The 22649-nt window shown below is 38.7% G+C and overlaps 1 protein-coding gene across 2 annotated transcripts in view; it reads right to left on the bottom strand.

The window, feature by feature from the left end:
- Window positions 1-3364: 3364 nt before the first annotated feature.
- PPP4R3A (protein phosphatase 4 regulatory subunit 3A) overlaps window positions 3365-22649 on the bottom strand; it is a 30633-nt gene continuing 11348 nt past the window's right edge. For both annotated transcript variants that reach the window (XM_033141103.1, XM_033141111.1), the window contains 11 exons: window positions 19032-19109; window positions 18833-18949; window positions 18077-18193; window positions 14660-14791; window positions 14456-14558; window positions 13503-13661; window positions 12057-12226; window positions 10076-10218; window positions 8410-8600; window positions 6942-7168; window positions 3365-4234 (listed from right to left, as the gene is read on the bottom strand). In XM_033141103.1, the coding sequence (XP_032996994.1) occupies window positions 4136-4234; window positions 6942-7168; window positions 8410-8600; window positions 10076-10218; window positions 12057-12226; window positions 13503-13661; window positions 14456-14558; window positions 14660-14791; window positions 18077-18193; window positions 18833-18949; window positions 19032-19109 (1536 nt within the window). In that variant the 3' untranslated portion in view covers window positions 3365-4135. The remainder of the gene's footprint in view (window positions 4235-6941; window positions 7169-8409; window positions 8601-10075; window positions 10219-12056; window positions 12227-13502; window positions 13662-14455; window positions 14559-14659; window positions 14792-18076; window positions 18194-18832; window positions 18950-19031; window positions 19110-22649) is intronic.

The raw sequence follows: 22649 nt of genomic DNA, 5'->3' as shown, positions 1-22649 counted from the left end.
TTATAACTGTGCAAGCTGCATTGCCTTGCCTAATGATTAGGAAACTTTTATCACACATCTGCTTGATCTATCAGGCCACGGTTTTACAACATGCTGGCATTAGTCTCTCATGTTTGTTGTTTTTGTAATCTGGAAGGAGCACTTTTGGGAAGGCAAAAAGCGGGGCAGATCCCCTGCCCCTGAAAATAAAGTATGGCATGCATACTCATGTGTGGTACCAATTCCCTTTACCGCATGGCAGGATGATACATGGGACCAAACTAACCCTAAAATAGTTTCGACAGCATGGGAGGGTTCTCCTTACTGCAGAGGAACAGTTTTGTGTGCACATAATCACTCAGAGAAAAGAGAGTTGGTTGAACAGTACACCAGTAGACCAAAATCATCGTGGCAGAAGATCCCATTTAAAAAACGTATTACTCCTGGCCTTCTGTCAAGACAAAAATCAGTAAGGTAATAGGACAGCTATGAATACACACCAACTGGGCTTTTTATGTAGTAAAGGGACCCATGACAGTAAAGCCCAGCCGTGAATGACTCTGGGGTTGCAGCACTCATCTCACTTTACAGGCTGAGGGAGCTGGCGTTTGTCCGCTTCCACAGTTTTTCCGGGTCATGTGGCCAGCATGACTAAGCCGCTTCTGGCGAAGGCAGAACAGTGCATGGAAACACAGTTTAGCTTCCAAACATTAAGAAAGGGTAAATATTGTTAGTTTTCAGAAAAAGTTTTCATAGGGGTGAAGCATTGTGTTTCATGAAGGGTTTTTTAATCTACCCACCTTTGCATTAGACATCTTCAGTAGGTAATCAGCTGAAGGAAAATCGTTGATATTTGTAACCCAGTTCTTAATTCCCCATCTTTCAACATATGGAAAAAGGGTAAGAAATTTGTATCTGTAAGCTTCCTATCTCCATTACTTGTATGTGGGGGGTCTGAGAACTCTGCACTTTGCCTTCTGGGAGCACCAAGCACACTAGCTATTATCCTTCCCCTATTATCACATGATGGAGACACACACAATACTGGATGTTATCTGTTTAATCCATTTGTAGCTTGATGTGCTTCTGAAAATATACTATGATCCTCAGGAACTGTTGGAGCACGTGATTTAAGTACAGTGGTACCTCTAGTTACGAACTTAATTTGTTCCGGAGGTCCGTTCTTAACCTGAAACTGTTCTTAACTAGAGGCGTGCTTTTGCTCATGGGGCCTCTTGCTGCCGCTGCACCACCGGCACACGATTTCCATTCTCATCCTGGGGCAAAGTTCTCAACTCGAGGTAACTCTTCTAGGTTAGCGGAGTTTGTAACCTGAGGCGTTTGTAACTCGAGGTACCGCTGTAATTCATAGCAGACATACTACAAACTCACACCTCCTATGAAGATGGATCCATATCCCACTTATTGTGGGCTCCGAGCTAATCAATGTAATCTATTCAACTTTCCTGCTCTCATTCAAACAGCATTTCCTACAGACACTTAAAATCCAAGGAAAACCGCTCCTCTGTATTCTTGGCAGGCCTGCCGCATGGCTGAGCCACACAGCTCAGTTTCACCTTATGCGTCTAACATCAAATCATAATCCAAAATATAGTCTCAGAACTTCCATCGGTGCCAAGTGGGGAGGGTGCTGTGCGGAGAGCAAAGTTTAACTCGACAGGCAGAGTACTAGACTTGGACACTGCAAAGCTAGGCTAGGTTGAAAGTGATTGGCTACCTGGTCCACGGTAAAATCACAGGTTAGCTTTACAACAAGCAAAACAATTTTGAATCACTGTAAATGTTGGAATGTCTTCCAAAAAATCTTGGGAAACACTTAGGCAAGGTGCTGAAAATTGTAACTGAAGAACACGAGGCTCAGGTCAATATGACACAGGAGCAAATCCATATTATTTAATAGTGCCTATGTAGGAGAGAGATGTGATGCTCTCCTTGCAGTGAATGTAATGCCTACTAAAAAAAGTTTTGCTTTATGCTGAAGACATCCTACTTTTTCCTTTATTGACTGAGGTAGAGTGTGATGAAGAATAAAAATTTAAGTGTGTCCAATATATTAAGAGAACTCCATGTTATAACAAATGTCAAACATACTGAGCATAGAGAGCACTAACAAACATCAAAAACCTGCACTTGGATACAAGTTTATGCAATTCAAACTACCCCTCAGGGCTTAAAGGCCATAAAGGGATATTCTGTAGTATAGAAATGGGTTAAACCATCAGTGCTGCTTGAAGCAGCTCTTGACAGTTGATTCTAGATGGTGGGATGATTGGGTTATACTGGGACTCGATGATTGGGTTATACTGGGAAGTCTCAACCTCAAAACTTGAACTTGAGCAACTCTCCCCCTCTGTATAGAGGAGTGAATGGAACTTATCCTGGAAACAGGTGGGTAGCCGTGTTGGTCTGCCATAGTCGAAACAAAATAGGAAACAAAATAGGAAATTCTTTCCAGTAGCACCTTAGAGACCAACTGAGTTTGTTCTTGGTATGAGCTTTCGTGTGCATGCACACTTCTTCAGATCCTGGAAAGATGGTGGTGTTTTGATTCGACAAATAGGATACTTTTCAACTACTTGATATTTTCTCTTTGCAGGAAGGGACAGAGGTCCATGTTCACCCAAGAACTATACCAAATTGAGAAATCTCTCTGGAAATTATAAAATAGAACACATCCTAAATTGTAGTCTTCTCTCCACCTCCCCAACAAGCAACCAGTAACACGTTTCCAGCAAATGGAAATTCAGTCCTTATAACTATCTTATGGAAACCAAAGTTTTAGTCCAGTTTGCAATGAGCAGATAAGAGATAACCAGTGTTATACCAATATTTTCCTATCAAGAACTAGAATAGATTAATAACCTGAATCCTCATTAATATTTCAGAGTTCCAGCACAATCTGTGAAAGTAAAACTGGTATTCCAAAGGGAGTCAGAAGTTTTTAAAAAATGCCACTAATGCAGTAAATTGTTTCATTTCTATTTGTTTTTATTTTAAAAACTCAAATGTGTCAGTACTCTTAAATAACCATTTCAAATTTGATTTAAATGTACCAGCATGGTTCCAAGCTAGGAAATTTCAAAATCTCTTTGGAATACTAATTTCATATTTATAGGTTTCTTTATTTTATTTTTTAAAAAACAACCTATTTCCCTGAATTGTTTCAAGACAGTTGATGATGTAAAGTTTAATATAAAATATTTAGTCACAAAATAGTATTGCTTTTGTATGCACATTGTGGCAAGATTCATTTGCTCTTTTTCAATAAAAACTATACCATCTCCCATAAAATCCTAAACATATCAAGAATTGTGATGCAGAACAGAATTACACAGGTGAAACAGGTACCAGCACAACAGTGAGATTATATTACATCAAAAATTTTTTAATGGTCCCAAATATATACTCAACAACTAAGCATACACTCGGGGCAAAATAAAAATATGACACAAAAGTGACCACATCTAGAATTCCATTCAATCTTTAATCAAGGGATAGACAAATCCCTTAGATCCAAACAAAAATCTGCAGTTTAAAGGGCAAAAGGGAACAGATTTTTTTAAAAAAAGAAAGAAAGAAAGAAAGAAAGAAAGAAAAGAGGAAACTTATGTTCAGCCCTCCCCCAATGAGTTTTTCTTTAAAACCTGTTGTAGCTTGACTAAAATGTTCAGAATGTATGGTTTCAAAGGCAGGTCTCTTTAGACAAAGAAACTGCTGGCATTCTTAGCTAGTGAAGAATTAGGGCAGAAAAAGCATTTTCTTCAAAGTCTTGTACATGGTCCAAGAAAGCATATTCTGATTGTAACAAACTGAACAGCCAATCCAGAGTTCCACTACCAAAACTCCTGCCCTGTTGGCTTTTACATATATATATTTTTTCCGTTTCCTTCCCTGAGAAAAGGGCAATGTGTGGTCCAAGCTGGAGAGGTCAAAGGCATGTCTTTTCCATAAAGCATAGTATTTCCTCTTCTTCTGCTCCTTCAAATTGGCACTTGACTAGCAGAAATCCATGTTTTAAAAGTTGATCTGTGTTATACACAGTAATTCATTAGAAATTATAGTTTTTAATTATAAACTTTTCCCCCTCTGGAAACTTTGTTTATCCCTCAACCGATACTAATTTTCAGAGCTGTCATTATGAGGACTCTAGCTTTGCTTTCTGTGACAAAGGTATGCTTTCTTCATCATCCTCATCATCATCATCAGGATAATCTACAAGCCCCACTAGGCCTCCCTAAAAAGAAAAAAAAAAGATTTACAAACATTAGCTATTCCAGAGTTTCATCCTTCAAATGGACTTAAAATGATCTGCTTAAAACTCCAGTAAGTTGATATATATGAAAAACACAGATACAAATTCACAATTTACAATATTCAGAGAGAAAAATATAAATGCAATGCATGGCAATCTAGTTTCATTAATTCCTGTACTGTGCAAGAGGTTCTTATCTTAACCAAAATATGCATATAGTGGTACCTCAGGTTACATACGCTTCAGGTTACATACTACACTAACCCAGAAATAACGCTTCAGGTTAAGAACTTTGCTTCAGAATAAGAACAGAAATCGTGCTTTGGCAGCGCAGTGGCAGCGGGAGGTCCCATTAGCTAAAGTGGTGCTTCAGGTTAACAACAGTTTCAGGTTAAGAACGGAACAAATTAAGTACGTAACCAGAGGTACCACTGTACTTAAATGACTCTTGCCAGCAATTAAGGGGCATGATGCTCAGGTATGATGAACTGCTAAAAGCAGCAATACTTGGCTTAACACATACAAAGGAACACACAGTGCTATGCAAGCAAAGATTTATAATGTGGGTATTATTACTAGATTAATAATGTGGGTATTATTATTATTAATTGAATTTTATACCACCCAATACCCTGGGGTCTCAGGATGGTTCACAGGATAAAATCAAGATATAAAACCACAAAATATGTAATAAAAATAAAAACAACAACCCAATAGTCCTTTCCCAGAAATACAATGGGCTGTTCGGGAGGGAGAAGATAGTTTACAGTCATACCGCGGGTTGCGCGTTTTCAGGATACGAACTCGCTGAACCCGGAAGTACAGGAATGGGTTACTTCTGGGTTTCAGCGCTCACGCAGAAGTGCTAAATTGTGTGAATGCTGCGGGTTGCGAACGTGCCTCCCGCATGGATCGTGTTCACAACCCGAGCGTCCACTGTATATGTATATATTACAGATGCATGCAAACCAGCCCCCCACTAACACACTATCAGATGTCTCTCTCTCTCTCTCTCTACACACACACACACACACACACGTCAAAGCAATCACATTGTTTCGCAGATCTTTCATGGATTTTAAACGTACACATTCCAAAGCTGCAATCCTAGAAAGCAGTCATACTAAAGTCTGCTTCAAGGGAAACACTGTGGTTGGAGTGTCAGAATAAGACTGTGGAGATCACGATTCAATTTCCCTCTCAGTCACGACCATCGCCCAGTCACCATCTCTTAGTCTAACCTACGCACAGGTTTGTTGCAATGATAAAAAGAATCTCATGTATGCTGCCTTGAGTTTCTCAGAAGACAGACAAAGCACAAATAAATAAATAACTATGCTTCACTTCATAAAATACTACTTGTTACATGGAGTGCAATTTAGGGGAAGAATTCTGGGTTCTAGCCCCACGCAGGGGGCTGGACTAGATTATTCTTGTGGTCCCCTTTCAACTCTACGATAGAATGAATCTAATCCTAAAATCCAACATGCACGAGAACCGGAAGCAACTGAACTGCTTAAGCAACTGTGCTGGGACTTAGCAATACTTGGCTGAAAACTAAAAATGTTCCTTTTGCCTCATCTCACCACCTCTAAAACTCTAGAAAACATTTCATGCTTTTAAGAACTTAAATGATGTTTCAAGAAGATAGCAGCCACAAACCAAGTCTTAAGAAAAAGAAAAAGTCTCCTTGCAAAGGAGACCTATGCAGCGGAGCTGTTTTTTGAGATAACAAGTTGCTGTTTTGTGGCACTGGCATTCTGAAGGTGCTCCAGGAAAACATAAAGTACAAAAATTATTGAGATATGAAAAGTAAGCAAATGCTAACAATGATTGGAACATGTTGCGCAGTGGTGGAACCACAGACAGCACTGGGAACAGCATAGCACTGGAAGAATGAGAGGCAAATATTGGGGAACAGAGTTTAGGGCACTAAAAACTCCCCCATATTTCTCACACCATATTACCCACTGAACCCTAGTTTACTTTTAAAAAATGACTTAGAATTACACAGACCACACACCTAACATATAGGACTTAATTTAGGAGAAGAAACTAACCTGGTATGTATAAGAGACCTGGCTGACTGAAGCTGGTGGTTCTAATAGACATAGCTGCCTGCTAAGTGTACTCTGCTTAGAAGCAGCATAGGGCAGGAAGGCTGTGCTGCCATGGTTTAAAATAATGCCATAATTCTTACCATGTATCTTGTTTATGGGTTATATTCAGTGTTTACACTTGGACTTGGGTCCAAAGGACAGAATACATTCTGTTAATAAATTAGCTGTGCCTCCCTGATTTGACTGATCCCAATCTCAGTCAATGTACAGGGGAGGTAGAAGTATTTCCTAAGCAACTCTGTTAGGAGTCTAAATGGACAAAACAATAGTAATAAACTCATTAATTAATAAATACCTTGCGCGTAACTAGATGAATTCCCCTAAAATTATTTCTATTGAAGGCAGTATATTTTGTATATATTTTAAAGGGCTTCTATGCACACAAGCAACTATTCTTTTAAAGGCTCCTTTACTTTTAAGTATAGACCGTATTAAAAGCGTGGGGCAGAGAGATAGCCACAAACTCCATCTTAATCACCTATGGATTTTCCAAATGGCAAATTCAGAGATTGGCTGTCTCGTGGAATAGTTTTGATAACAGCATGATTTGAGTCAAGTGAAAACAGTACCTTGGTAGTTATAGCTGCCATCTGAGATGTGCTTTTAGAAACTGATCCAGGAGATCCAGGGGACCCGGGAGATCCTGGAGACCCAGGAGACCCAGGCAAATTACTTGCAGATGACTGGCTGGTGAGATTAGCCTTTGTACCACTAGAGAAAGAAAGTTTGAAACTTGGGCTCTGGCGACCAGAAAGATTAGTTTTCAGAAGGACCTCTTTTTCTTCACTTTCTTTAACTGTAATTTAAAACAAATACAGCTTTAATAAAGTTGTGAAATCCAACAGGCTAAGGGGATAAAAATTACTATTATCATACTTATGTTACATTCCTGCTTATTTTAGTACCATAGAATCATAGAGTTGGAAGAGACCACAAGGGCCATCCAGTCCAACCCCCTGCCAAGCAGGAAACACCATCAAAGTATTCCTGACAGATGGCTGTCAATAAATACCAATTTATTACTGTCAAAAATTCAGGAGGCAGCTCTGTGCCTAATTAGCTGTGCTGCACACATGCACCTGTATATATACACTGGCCTTTGGTATAAAAAGTAAAAGTGAATACATTAAAGGGATGGAGAACTTGCGGCTCTCATTGATTGCTGGACTCCAACTCCCATCAGCCCCAGTCAGGATGGCCAATGGGACTGGTGCCCATTGGACTAGAAGAGTAGAAGTCAGAAAGACCAAGAGTAGGTGGATCTAGTGCCAAGCAAAGGCAGAGCCAACTAATTTTACTTTTGTTCCCATCCGCCTCCCTGACGAGTTCTACAACGACAACACTGTTTGGAAGGAAGAACAAAATCGAAAATTCTTTCTAGTAGCACCTTAGAGACCAACTGAGTTTGTTCCTGGTATGAGCTTTCGTGTGCATGCACACTTCTTCAGATACACTGAAACAGAAGTATCTGAAGAAGTGTGCATGCACACGAAAGCTCATACCAGGAACAAACTCAGTTGGTCTCTAAGGTGCTACTAGAAAGAATTTTCGATTTTGTTTTGACTATGGCAGACCAACACGGCTACCCACCTGTAACTGGAAGGAAGAAGGCAGGCAGATGTGGTCCGGCTAAGGGGAGGTTAAGGTTGGTGAGGCAGTGTCCTATTCACCCTGATGGATCAGCCGTAACTGGCCAATGACCAGGGATGATAGAAGTTGTAGTCCAGCTACTTCTGGAGGGCAACCCCTGCATTAAAAGCTTCCTCAATAGAAACACAAAAAGCAGCCTTATACAGTCAGATCAAGTAGATCTAGCTTAGTATTGTCTATGCAATGCATTGCAATATTGTCTATCTCCCTACCTGCAGATACTGGGGATTGAACCTGGGAGCTTCTGCTTACAAAGCAGATGCTTTTCCACTGAGCTTCAGCCCTATGATAGCTATGTCCATTTAAACCTTACAATATCCATTTACAGCCCTATGGTAGCTAAATCTATTTAAAGCTTAAATATAGTAATCCCTCCCAGTTACTTACATTTTTTTCTTTCCATAAATTTACTTATAGGATCCATAATATCTTCATCATTTTTACTTTTGTCAGAAGGTGGCACCACAGCCTCTCCATCTTCCATATCATCTTCATCAGTGTTAAACCACATTTCTTCCTCATCCTCCAAGGTCCTTGCATCTCTCCTGTATCTATGGTTTCTCAAGATGGAACGCATGCTACGGAAAAAGATTGTTTTAAAATTATTTTTCATATATTGCTAAAACAAGAGCTTAAAAATGAGCAATGTGCCAAAACCCTTACATTTCTCTCACACAACTACGTGATACAATGCCTAAAGAAATATTTTTAGGATCTAACATACTAGGACAATCACTATGCAAGCTGTGGGCGTGTTTTAGCATTAAGCTAAGCCACATGCACATCAAGAAACCACTATTTCATTTACCGGTAGGTGTGTCTTCCTGACACTATTTCCAAGCCTTTTTATTTTCTCATCTCTTGTATGACTTTCTAATGCAGGTGATTAATGAAAGAATAGGGCACTTCTGGCCGCCAGCTACGTATTGCAGGTGTAAGTTGTATAACATTTTGAAGTTTGAAAATCATCAGGGAGACACTCATCTAAGATGCACTGAGATGAATGAGACAACTTACTAAAAAATTGTGTACCTTATTTTTTAATGGCAAAAATACATAGAATCATAGTGCTGGGAAGGACCATGAGGGTCATCCTGTGATGCAGGAATCTACACGTACCTTTAGGATGAAAATCTATCAAAATGGAATGTTTTAAAAAGAGTTGGCTGCCAAAGGTTTTTATCCAAAGACCAAAAGGAATGAATGCAAATGTTAGTGTGTGTGTCCCCATGTGTGTATATGCGAGTATATATATAAACCGAACAACTAGAATCAATGCACTCATTTTTTTATTGGGGTCTCCCTCTCCAAAGAAGTTGTATTTTGAGATAATACAATTTGCCTGAAATAGTAATTTCTTCATAGGGATAAAGTAGACAGAGTTTGTGCTTTCAACTGATGAGCTGTATCCAGACACCTTCTGTTTGCGGAATAAAGATGAAACATGAGGCTTAAGGCTTCCCCACCCTTGCTCCAATGGCAGAGTCTTGTGGACAGAACTATGCCCACAAGTAGTTTGAATCCAACCTGATAGGTTTCTTACCTTGGAGGTGCATTTATTTAGTTACAAATGATGAGTCTTAACTGCTTGATCTGGGCAATGAGAGACACTCTCACAAGTGATTTGCAAACTTTGGATATGCATCACAAAGTACACCTGCAATATGAAGCTGGCAGCCGGCAGAACAATATTTCAGCCTACCTGGTACTGCATCACAGAATAAGTTCCAGGACTTTATATCTTTTTCTGGCACTGGGAAATAAGCATGTGTGTTATAGTCACCCACCAGAGATTATTTGGGTAAATTGTATGGAGATGTATATTTCTCTGTACAGGTATATCCTGATATGGCTTAATTAAAGAATCCTTCCAACACAGCACAGTGGCTTATAGCTTCACTGAATGATCTTCACTTAAAAATATGTCAGTCAACTGACACTAAAAGCAGCCATCTGAGAAACAGAACCAACGTTTGCTTTTCATTTTCCCCTAGTTTGTCCTCAATAAGAAAATGTTTTATGAAAGAGCCAATAACAATTTGTGTACACTAACCTGTCAAGTTTGGGATTATCTTGTCTTTCCCTTTGTTGTTCATAACGCAATTTCAAACCTTTGAATGTCTGCACATAATCTACATCTTCTAGTGCTTTCCAGTAATTCTCAATTACATGAGCTGTTAAGGATTTTATGTCTTCCTAGAAAATAAAGTTATTTTTTCCAATTAAAGATGTTAAAAAGTAGAAGCATAGAAAAGCCACAAAAAATTCTTTAAAATTGATGAAGGGAATTATTCTAAGTTTGTTCCCTAGTCATTTTTGTCATCCATACAACTACTAAGCAGCATGAGGTAAACATGGCCGTCATTACAGAAAATGCAGCAAATGGAAGTATGCAGCAAATCAAAATATAAAATTTTAGGAAGAACCATGTTTTTAATCAGTCCTTGACACATTGTTGGTGCTTAGAAAGTGTCTTCTATGATTAAAGAATAGTAAACAGATGGAAAGTTATGATGTCCAACAAAATGATTGAACAGTTTTGAATTCTTTTTAAAATCCTGACTGGTTCTGACAATATGCCAGCGGCCAAATTTCGGAAAACCATTCTCATTTTTCTTCCAGGAACTGAAAATTACAAGTGACAATTTTACAGTTCATGAAAGAGGTGCTGTGATCAAAAGATGGCCACTAATGTATTGTTACAATAAACTCTAACTGAAGTCCAACTCCTTTACTCTTTGAGCAGGATACCTAGCCAGATATCTATTAGCCAGAACATGCAAATTTTAATTTTGCACAGATTATCTATGCTGAAGACTGCTACGTTTTTAACAAGATTATAAAATAAATCTGCAAACACTTTAAAAAAATGTTTGCACCACGTTCCAGGCCAAAAACTTCATCTTCAACATCCTGGTGCTTCAGTAGCGAAGACCCACTGTGAGTCACCATTACTCCATCTATCCCTGGGTAGTTAAGAGATGGGTTTCCCTTTGTGTTCAGTCAAGAACCTGCCTCAGTACTGCACATTAGGCACTCATTATTTTCTTGTAGTGCACTAAAATCTAATTTGTTTGAGGAATTCTTTTTTGGGGCCCTGAGGGAACTAGACACAATCTTCTGAACCAGGTGGATTTCCATCATTTCAACTTCTATATATGTATCAAAAGTAATGGCTCAAAATGTCCTAACACACAGTAATTGCCCTCATTGGTACATTCTTACTCCTACTTAAATCCTAGTTTTAAACAAGGCTGACCATAAATACTTTCCCCCTAAAAAGCAGTGCCATCTCTCATGCTTCTGTCACTATCAATACGATCTGACTATTGGGTGAGTATTCAGCTCTTCCAATATTTCTGCACAGCTTGGAACCTTGGTGTCCAAAGGAACACCTCTGCCGGTATGTACCTACCCAAGCCTTAAGATAAGCAATCTTAAGTGTGGCGGGTGGCTATAAGAGAGTGACCCTCTTTCTGTTAGTGAATGCACTCCAGATGCCTGCCTTGTGACTACATGAATTACTTTTTTGCACCAAAGACTATTTTCCCTCTCAGGCCTTTTAACACCAATTTAATATTTAAAAAAAATATCTTCCAAAGATTATTTTTTAACATCAGTAGTTGTTAAAAACAGTTGATGGTAGTTTGTTTTTAGCTTTTACTAAATTGTTGTAGCACTCCAGAATATTAATGTGATTAGACTGTCATTAGAATTAGGTTTTACTCTCTGTGTTGGTTTGGTTTTTGTGTTGAATTTGACGGTCACCATTTGCACATGTTTTAAACTGAAGTATTGCACATCACCTAGAGAGCTAATGAGGTGATCAATATAAAAAATAATTTTTTCTGCCTTGAAAGGCCTCCTATTCCAGCATTCCACAAACTTTCTTTTTCTCTCTCCAAGCAGATACTTGGGAGTTACCTTATTTTATCTGCAACTCCCACCTGTACAACATACTCAGAGTTAATAATGTTTTTGACACCGGCACCTGCAGTGTTAACATCCACCCTTCTCTAGAAAGTGGTACTCACCACTCTGATAAATTCAAACATCTCTATAATAGCAGAATTCATCAAATTATAGCGAGATCCATTGCTGAGAAATGCTTTGACCACTGGTTCAAACAAAAAACTTTTCATTATATAGCGGTTGTAGAATTCATCCTTCAACCCAATTATCTTTCTTTTAAAACGCAGGGCACCTAATGAAGAAAAATAATTATTTAAAAGCAATTTTCACATTTGGTTTCCAATAACAATACCCTCAGTATCCGAACTTTAATAGAACAGCCCACAGCTTAAGTAATTCACAACACACTTTTACATAGTAGTATGTAATGATGAAAAGCAAACAAGGACACTGAAGATCAGTCAGATGAGAATATACTGACAAAGGACTGCCACAGTATCATATAAAACTCTTTATGAAAAAGAGAAAAGTCACTATGTTGCAGATAACATCATAAAACAGAGGTAGCCAGTCCTCTAGTTTGCTTATTATGGTAAGTTGAACTATGGCTTACCAGGACTCCACAAATGCTCTCCCTCCAGTCAGCATAGTGCAGCAGTTAAGCCAAGGTTTGGAACAGTATGTTGTCTTGAAACCAGGATCATGATTACGGTCTCTCTTCCTCAACCATGACCTGTGACCATAGGATAAACCTTGATTACAGGTAGTGGTTAAGGAGGAGAGACCTTAATCACAATCCTGGGTTTGGACACACTAAGTTTGGTTTAGCTGCTGTGCTAGGACAGGAGAGTAGCAAAGCAGCTGTGAGCTCCTCTCCAAAAGCTAGCACACTTGTAGAGTCTGTTAACTTGGCTAACCATGATGTGTGAACAAGGCCAAAGTTCCACTTGGTTTGGACTATCACCACTGACCACTGGCCGTGCTGACAAGAGCTGCAGTCCAAAACAAATGGAAGCACCACAATGGCTGCTCCTCCATACAAAAAGGTCAGATGGTTTGGGTTGGTTGAGACAAGCAGCAGCTCCACACAAATGACAAGTCTGTCAGATCAGTTTCAATTACTGCAACCTTATGACGTGACCAAGCTGCTTGAGGGGTTGTTCCCTCAACCCTGGTTGAGGCTAAAAAAAATGAGCGAAAGGCCCAGGGAGTTAATAATACTTCCTTCCAATGGGGGAGACAGTTTATCCCCTCCTTAAGAAGTTGTCGCTGGATCCAGAAATGTGTGACAACTATTGCCTGGTTGCCAATACCCCTTTTCTGGCAATACGCTTTACTAGGTAGTGGCAGGGGAGCTTCCTGATACTTAATTATATGCCTCTCTTCAGATCTTTTTTATGTTGTTTCCACAACTGATTTACTTAACAGTCTATTAGTATGCTTTGTATCGATGCTACTTGGATCTGATTAATTAGTTTCTGGGATTTTAAGTACGGCTCTTATTAGCTGTGACTATGCGTTTTACGTGACTATTTGTAAATCACCATGATTTTTATGAAAATACTTACATAGTGCCAAGAAGGCATGCATTGAAGACATCAGAACTAGCACTCTTCGAAGGATATCCTTATTTATAATGTAGTTCTTTATATGGTATGTATGATGTTCCACACAGAAAGTTAGTAACTCTAATATCAAGGCCAATAGCTGGGCTGTCTGAAAGTCATCTAAAACAAAATAGACAACATAAAAATAAACAATTTTTTATTTTTTGATACATAAAACAACTCACAATTTATTTCTGCAACATAAACAAAAACAGAAATCAGACTGGGCTTATTTAATTTTCTGTTCCACTTGTTTGGCATATAAAGCAAAACATACTAATTGATTCCAGCACCATAGACAAATCACTACATAATGGATATTATTCCATTATTATTTTAGTTTTTTATTAGTGTAAAAGCTGCATGTTCAATTTTTGATGCATTTTATGAGATGTACAAGAGCAATCCAGTCCCATTTGTACACACAGAGGACAGCAAGACACACACAGTCTAAGTGCCTTCTATCCAGGCATGCAGTGATCTACTACCTGCCCTTAAACTCAAACCACATTTGCTGGGAGCACATGAAGGTGCTGGATGACTGCAAAGGATGGGGCTATGCACAAAGGTATAGGGATGATTCTTAGTGACTGGGCCAAGACTAAGCTCAGATCTCTATTACATGAATTTTTTACTATTATGGGAAGCTCTGAAGTGCTACACCTGGAAGACCTGCTTGATGAAAATATAAACTGTCCTCCCCCCCCCCCCAGCTGTAAGTGATCTGGATTTTATTGATAAGGATGAAACAGGGCAATGTGCCTCACACCATTCCTTCTGAAGCAGCAGCTCTCCATCCACACATACCCTGTCATTTTGCTGGTTACGAAATTTGTTAAGATTATTTGTATAATTCAGTTTATTATTTGTATAATGCTTTTAAGGAAAAAAAACCTTTTCATTTCTTGCCTCACCTTTGCTAGGCTTTTCCTCTGTAGTATTGGCCAGTAGTGGTGCAGTGAGGACATGCATACAATGTTTGTAAAAGAACCCCAAGAATTCAGTTTTTTCTGTTTTCTGCAGAATAAATAAATAAAATTTATACCTAATGCACATAATACAAAGTGCCTTAATAACTTGGGGGCGTATATTATGACTGCATATAAATACTTGCTTACATTGGCAGTAGCTAGCATATTTTCTGGATCCACCAAGGTACGCAATAGACCCATCAGTTGGACTGCTCCTCCAAGTTCAGGATCTGTATCACAAATCATGTGTTCTATGATGAGGTTAATGAGTAAAATATCCTGGTTTAAAAAATAAAATTAAATAATGAACTGGTTAGTAACAACTAAGATGCAAAATAAGACACACCAGCAGGCAATTCTAGATAAAAGCCTGGATCTAAGCAGGAACTGTGGGTGTGTGTTTTCATAATAGCAGCCACTCGTGCTGTTTCTGGAAGTGAGGAAAATTTCAAAAAACATGGGATCGTCTGCTGTCCAAAACGGGAGGGGGTATCTACAACCCCACAGGATAGATACACATCCTTGGGCCTACCTGAAGCAGCTATGCAGATGCTAGCCAAGTACTCTAACATACAAATGTACTTTCCAATTCCAATAGATGCATCACTACCATGTGAGGAGTAGGGAACTGACAGACTGCTGCCTACTCATGAAGAAGCAAGTGGGGCTGTGCTGCATCAAGTTTCTCTGCATTTTCTCCAAGAATCCAACCCAGAAAAAGGCAGAGATATTCTACATCATCCTGTAGCCGAGCACAAAATAGGAGGATGTTCTTAATAGGAGCATCACTGGCCTGGCATGAAGTCTCCTCGCCTTCTCCCATTCAAAGAATAGAGAGGACAAGGTTCCCAGCAACAGCTGCAATAATTTCTCTCCAGCACTTGCTCTGTGAGGGAGGCAAGAGGGACATGCACATGGAGAAAATCAAACCACTCAGTGCCACTAAAGATGGTCCACAGTTACTGAACAACTGCAGAACCAAAATCATGTTCAGAAGCTCCATTAAACATACAGAAAACCAAGTAAGTGGGGAGAGACTGATTTCCCCCCTTCATATTTTGGTCTCTTTTTTAAAGGTAAAGTATTAGCTACAATATTTATTGCAGGCTTTAACACGGAAAAGGGGCTGGGTCTAGAGAAGCACTATGGAGCTTTACTGCCACCTTTCCTCCCAGGTGCAGTCCCGCAGTGGCCCTTAAAAACTGGTGTGCAAAAGGTCATGGGACCTTCTGGATCAGCAAGGGATGAGGTGGGGAAGCTGCAATAGGAGGGGGAAACTGGTGGAATTCTGGAGACCACCTTGTGTGAGCAAATGGAAGTTTCCACCCACACAAAACACCTTTACATGTAACCCAACAGTGTGACCTACTGCTAAAGCTGGCTTATATAAAAATGATTGCTTTCATGTAACTATATATTTGATCCAAAACCTTTGCCTTGGTTGTGTAGTATGCAGTATCATTGAACGTTATGGGAAGATCCTTGAACATACACTATGCTACAGCCATTTGGGGTGGTATGGCATAATCACTAGCTACTAAATGCTCTGAACTACATGCTATAAGAAAATTGCATCCTATTTACAGAAACACTCAATTGCTACTGCTGTTTTAAAAATGTGTTCTGGGGTCTAACATACTATATATATCAATCTCTAAATTCAGCTGATATCACTTTAGAGATTTTATTGAAAGGTTTTTTTAAAGCAAAACATAAAAACTTATTATTAAACATATTCAAAAATTTAATATATTAATAGAAAAACAAAACTCTATGTCATCCAAATAAATACTGTTATCAAAAATAATCATGTATATGACTTGTGCATAGTTATATTCACAGATCTGGAGCTGCTTCATGCTATCATTTTCAGGGTTTTTTTCTCCACACAAGTTTTACCTAGGGGCGCACTTGAGAGTGATTTCTCTACAGTGGTTTCTGTATTCAAATAAAGGGATATCAGTGGAAAGTGTGAATCAGTCTTCAGACATTGGCCCCGTAGGGACAAAACTTTGGCTTACTTTCCCCCACTCTCAGTTCTCGGAAGTGAATCTCCTTTCCCTTGCTGGCTTTAACCATGTTTTAAAACAGCCTCTGCATATCATCATTTGCATGGTCACCACAGACAACAAGAAATTATATGTAGGTATGTGGAATGTGGCAGCTAGAGGAGAAACATGGAACTCTGTTCCTCCTCCTATTTCTACACAGTGCATGCAGTAGAGCACCAAGCACAGAAACAGAGGATGCTCTTCTCTTCTTCCAGCAGCCCTCTGCACTTGTATGAAGAATGAGGTTTTACTACTTTTTAGTTATATATAAAAATATTCATATATCACTATGTCATAGAATATATATCAGAGCATTTACAACAATAAAACATAAAAACCATACAATAAAACCATTAAAATGTTAAAAACATATCAATTAACCCTTGTGGAAGGATGTACAGCAGTACCTCGGCTGTCAAACGTAATCCGTTCTGAAAGACCGTTTGACTTCCAAAACGATTGACAACTGGGGCGCAAAGGGCGGTCGGCAAAGTGGAGAAAAAAGAAAAAAATGCAGAAGTCGTTTGACTTCTGAGGCGTGTTCAAAAATGGAAGCAATTACTTCCAGGTTTTCAGTGTTCGGGTTCCGAAGGGTTCAGCTTCCAAGACGCTCGAAAACCGAGGTACCACTGTATTATTGATTGCCTGTGCAGGCCTGACAGAATAGTTTTCAGCAGGCGTTTAAAAGTTGGCAGAGAAGTTGCCTGTCAAATCTCTAATGGCAGAGTATTCGAAGTACTGGGCTGAAGACACTAAGGACTCAGTTTCTCATGATTGTCAAATGTGCCTCACCAACTTGGGGAAAAACCAACGACATGCCTGCAGATGATCTCAGCAATTGGGCTGGGATATAAGGGGTTCAAGAGATTCTTGAGGTACACTGGAACTAACTTGTTCAGGACTTTGTAAATTAGTACAAGAACTTTGAACCTGCCTTGGAAGTAAATTGGCAGCCGGTGCAGCAGTTTTAACAATGCTGTCACATGTTCTCCACCAGAAGCTCCCTGAAGTAGTCTGGCTGCGTGGTTCCTCCTCTGCCAGTTTCTCTTTGGTTGGGGGGGAGCCGAAATGTTTACAAGACAATTTAACATCTGTATCAACCATGCTAACCATGGTTAATGGCAACTAGCATTTCCAAATGAACCTGGGGTTGTAAGACAGGACTTGCAAATAAAGGTTTAGAGGAAATTTGCTTAGTATCATCATTAATTAGTGCCAATGCAGAGGTAACTCTGAACCATGGTAAAAGCTGACAAGGCAAGCAAGAGGGAAATTTGTGCTCAAGAGGCAAAAGGAATAGACTACAAACTTCCAAGACTGGCTCCTAATGTGCAAACTGTGGTTTGCAGAAGCCAGGAACACATCTGTGAGAAAACTGCCTGAGTTTTATACAATTACACATCAGTAAAAGAATACTGAAGCATCTATCTAAGCTTCAGTTGCTGAAATACTTCACTGTCATACTTTACTAATGGAAATGTAATTTTGAAAACGGTAAGAGCCACCTACTTACATCATCATTCTGTTGAGCTTCCTGCATGACAAATTCTCGTACCATAGATGGGTTATATTCAACCAAATATGAGAATATATCAGTAGCTGCACTTCGCACTTGTGCATCATCCATACCCTGCAGTCAAAAAACAAATTGTGTAACTATAGTAGAAAGGTAGTCTAAAACTTATTTTCATTGTTTTAATTAACACACTTTTGAGACAAAATGCCTTACTAAAGAAGTCTATTTTTTAATATTCTTTGCCCCCAAGGAAGGTTGAAACCAAAACCTCTTGCACATTTTGTGTATCTGATTAAACAGCCCAGTACAGTTTTTGATGCTTTGTCTATGCTTTGGTGCTGCCCTCTTCCATTCCCCTACCTGGAGTATGACAGGACAGGATATATATAAAACTATATAGTTTTTATAGATAATGTAGTATCCCAAAATGGTACATAAAAAGTTGCAAACATTTATTTGCCAGACTATGGGCAGAATTAACTAATGAGTCCCATCAGTGGAAGCCCAGACAAGGATTTGCACTTGTGCAATGGAGCCCCCTGCCCCCCCCCCAGCCAAAACAAAAAAACAGCTCAGAGGAGTCAGGAGAACCCCCACAACGACATGCAGGAGAAGGGGGGGGGATTGCTCCTTCTGGCAATGCAAAATGCTTGCCCTGATGGAATGATTGACACAGTGCTACATGGAATTCTTCCTCAAAAATACTCCAATGAAAAGAAAATACAAGTTTAGAAGTAAACTTTGCAAACTTACTAGGATGACTTCTAGTGCTGGAAGAATGCCCATATTAGACAATGTTTTGAAAAAAGCATCTCTGTTTTGAGGTTGTAATGTTTGAGAAAATGCACAAAACTCTTTAAGAAAGTTTACCTGAAACACAGAAAACAAGACTTTATTCACCAAGAAACAGAATGCAGCAATTGCCTCACTAAGCTCATTTCAAAATACTTACCAATTCTTGTCTTTTCTCCTCATCTGTAGCTTCATCTGTAAGTTGTGCAAACAGGTCTGTCAAAAACTTTTCATCTTCCTATAATATATCAATGTTATGTTTAGAAATACAAATTGACACTCAAGGTCTATAATACATTCTCCAACCAAACACACCAGTTACAAATCAGGTCATTTGAAGGGACAAAGCTATGCCTTACTGGTACACATTGTATTTAACAATAATATAAAGCAAAACTTGATTTAAGGGCAAACTCCCACTGACTTCAGATGCCAGAGATATCACCTGGAAGCAGCAATGTTTCATTCACCTAATAACTTGTGCATAATGTAAAAAAGAATTGTCTTGATGGTAGAAATCAAATATTCACATTGTCTACAGAAAATGAAAGAATATTTTCATCTAATACCACATTTTTCCTAGCCTTTGCAAGTGAGCTTACACAGCCTGAGTCAAAGTTAAAGCCCCCCCCCCCCCCAATGACTCCATACATTTAATCATTTCATATTCTTTACACAAGCCTGCTAGTGGTCACTCTAACAAATTGTACACCACTTGCACATAAACTTATGTAATAGGAAGTGGTATCACACTTCTTCCCCTTGCATCTTTGTTAACATGTGTTTAAAACTGGACAGGTACAACTTAAGAGCCAATGCACAAAGGACAAGGTAGGCACAGTAGACATAAGTAGAATTTTGCTCTCCTGATAAACGCACGTTCTAAGCAGTTTCAGGTACATGTGAATAAGGCATCATTACACCAATCTCTTGTAGAAAATGAATGTATATGACAATATAAAAACAAATTCCTCTCCATCCCTCAAGTAATCAGATTAGAAAGCCTTTGTATGTATTAGTTAGCCCATCCACGTCACCTAAACACTAAAAGTCATACTTCATGGAACAAGTGTGCTTTTTTAACATAGAAATGGTCACTAAATATTAATAAACTGTTTACTATTAGATTCTAATGGATTACTGAATATTGCTTTATTTGATGTAGGTTGTTTATTTTAAAGTTATTGTGGCTTTTTATATTGGATCAGATTGTTATTATCAATGTTTGACGTTTTAGTGTGTTTTTGTATGTGCTGGAGGCTGCCCAGCGTGGCTGGGGCAGCCCAGCCGGATGAGCAGGGTATAAATTAAATATAACAACAACAAGTAGGTGAAATAGCCCTAAGACCTAACAATCAAGCACTGCTATCCTGTCCACTAGGACAAAATTTTAAAAGTGACAAGGTTCAACCATAGTAGTTGTTAAATGCATATCTCACCATTGATAAATGTTAACAATCACACACTGCACTCTATGTAAATGCACAGTATGGGTGTTTGAAACAAAGTCTAGGTTGTAAACTCTGTATTAACACACACAGCATTTGTATCATAAATGATTCCCAGTTTATCCTCATGATTTTTAACTATTTATTTTTGGTTAACAAAGGGTGGTGTTAAATTAATGAACATGTTTATTTCAACAGGTCTACGCCAAGTAAAACTTAGCTGAATACCACCCATCCCTTTTGGATTTAACATTCGATTAGAGAGATGATCAATTAATGAAAAGGTGTTCACAACATTCACTTTTTCCAAGCAAAGAACATTCCCGCTCCTCTGCCATGAACAGATAGCAATTTCTGTTGTGAACTGCCCTGCGATCTAGGGGTATAGGGCAGTTAGTTAGTTAGTTAGTTAGTTAGTTAAATAAATAAATAAATAAATAAATAAGGTTTCATATACCTCTAGCCCATTCCCAAGGCTAGATGTATATCAATATTTTAAAAATGCACCTATTAAAAACATACTTAAAATTTATTACTACTTAGAAGCTTAGCTCTAATCATCAAAAGCCAGCTCCCAAATAGTACAGGATTAGGAGTGTTTCATGTGTACCAGGTGGTTATAAAAATATATATATACGATTATCAGTTAATTGGGTTGGATTCAGAGTTTCCCTTCTGTGTAGGCTCCCATGACTGAGATTGAATGGAGATTCTCCATTTAAGAAAGTGGGAATCAATTCCCTTTCCAGGCCTGTGTCACCACCTATCCTCTTCTGCAGGGCCCTCAACCCTCTGGAGCAGTTTTCAGGGAGGCTGCAGGGTGAAATAGCAACCAGCAACAATCACGACTTCCACTACCAAAAGCAGGAGCATCCTGCGAACAGCACTCTCTTCTACTCTTCTTTTCCTGTTTGCAAAAGTTAAAACATTTCTTCCAAACCTCTCTACTTCTGTAGGACAGCTATACTTAGCATCTTAATGTTTTCACAATAATATCTGCCTTCTATATTTACCTTTGCATACTTCTGCTTGAAATGAGCACACAAAATTTGTACTATTTCAAATGCAGTCTTACTGACTCCTGAGTTGTACAATGCATAAGCTTTAATGTTCCTGTTAATATAGTCAAAATTCTCCAAATCAGACCCCTTTGTACCACAGTATCACATACTGATATTTAAAGTTATATTAGCAACTCTTTAAAAAGTTCAGTTTGTTATGCACTATAGCCGTAGCATTTTAACTTTTCTTTCTCATGCATAAAACTTTACATCAGGCCTTAAACTGCATTTTATTACCTGAAATAGTTCTCCTATTCATTCAAATATTTGCTAATTTCAGTAAATATGATTAGCTTATTATCTCCAACTTTACCCAAGCTAATAATAAAAAGCAACAGAACCACAGAATCACTGAGTTTTTCAAAAAAGAGCATATTTACCATATGGTAGTGCCTTGTAATCCAGTATTAAGACTCCAATGTTCATGGGTTACAGCTTTTAATTCCTAAATATTCACATGTGGCATACATTCATTTTACCCATTAGGTGTATTCTCCCCATCCCCCAATTACACTGCCCTTTGCAAACCCAAAAAACTCAAAACCTAAAGTATTCAAAGCATACACAATGCTTCTAACCCCAACCAACCCCCACAATGGATCAGAAATTGTCTAAGTTAGCACTGACCAGCAAAACAGTACAGTATTATTTAATTTCTGATGTGTAATTTGGGATTTCCTGGCATATCAAGAACACCTGACTTTGCTACTTACTACAGCAGTTTCGGCTCTACGAAACTGTATCTATTAAAAGTGACAATTCATTTTATAACAGAAATTGTTTCCCTTCAGCTTCTTGGGCCTCTGCAGTTCTCAACATCCCCTGACACTGCTCATGGGACTTTCCTTGTTAACTACTGCCAAGGCTTGTGCTTATTGCTTACCATATAATTAACAAACACCAAGGCTCTGCAAAAAACAAAAAAAAGTTTGGATTCGTATTGGTTTGTGGGCATACAATGTTTTGTCTCATTCCTACTTTTTAGGGTTGCTTCATTTTGTAAAGAAAGATTTACTTTACTGTATTACCCATTGGGAAAAATCACATTGCATTTGTATCTTAACATATTTAAACAGAACTGAATCAAATTTGCAGGAATGGGAGCCCCTTCTAAGAGGATGGATTCTGTCACTTTTCAGACAACTAGGTCATAGCAGGTTTGTGCTACTTTCTGTTTCCTTCCACCGGCCTTTTAGTGCTAAGTATTTGCATGATATTCACAGGGAATGCAGAGGTGCATTTTGATAAGTTACTGGCAAAATTTTACAC

Source organism: Lacerta agilis, chromosome 1, assembly GCF_009819535.1.
Source record: "Lacerta agilis isolate rLacAgi1 chromosome 1, rLacAgi1.pri, whole genome shotgun sequence".
Taxonomy (NCBI): domain Eukaryota; kingdom Metazoa; phylum Chordata; class Lepidosauria; order Squamata; family Lacertidae; genus Lacerta; species Lacerta agilis.
This window is presented reverse-complemented; position numbering and strand designations above follow the sequence as displayed.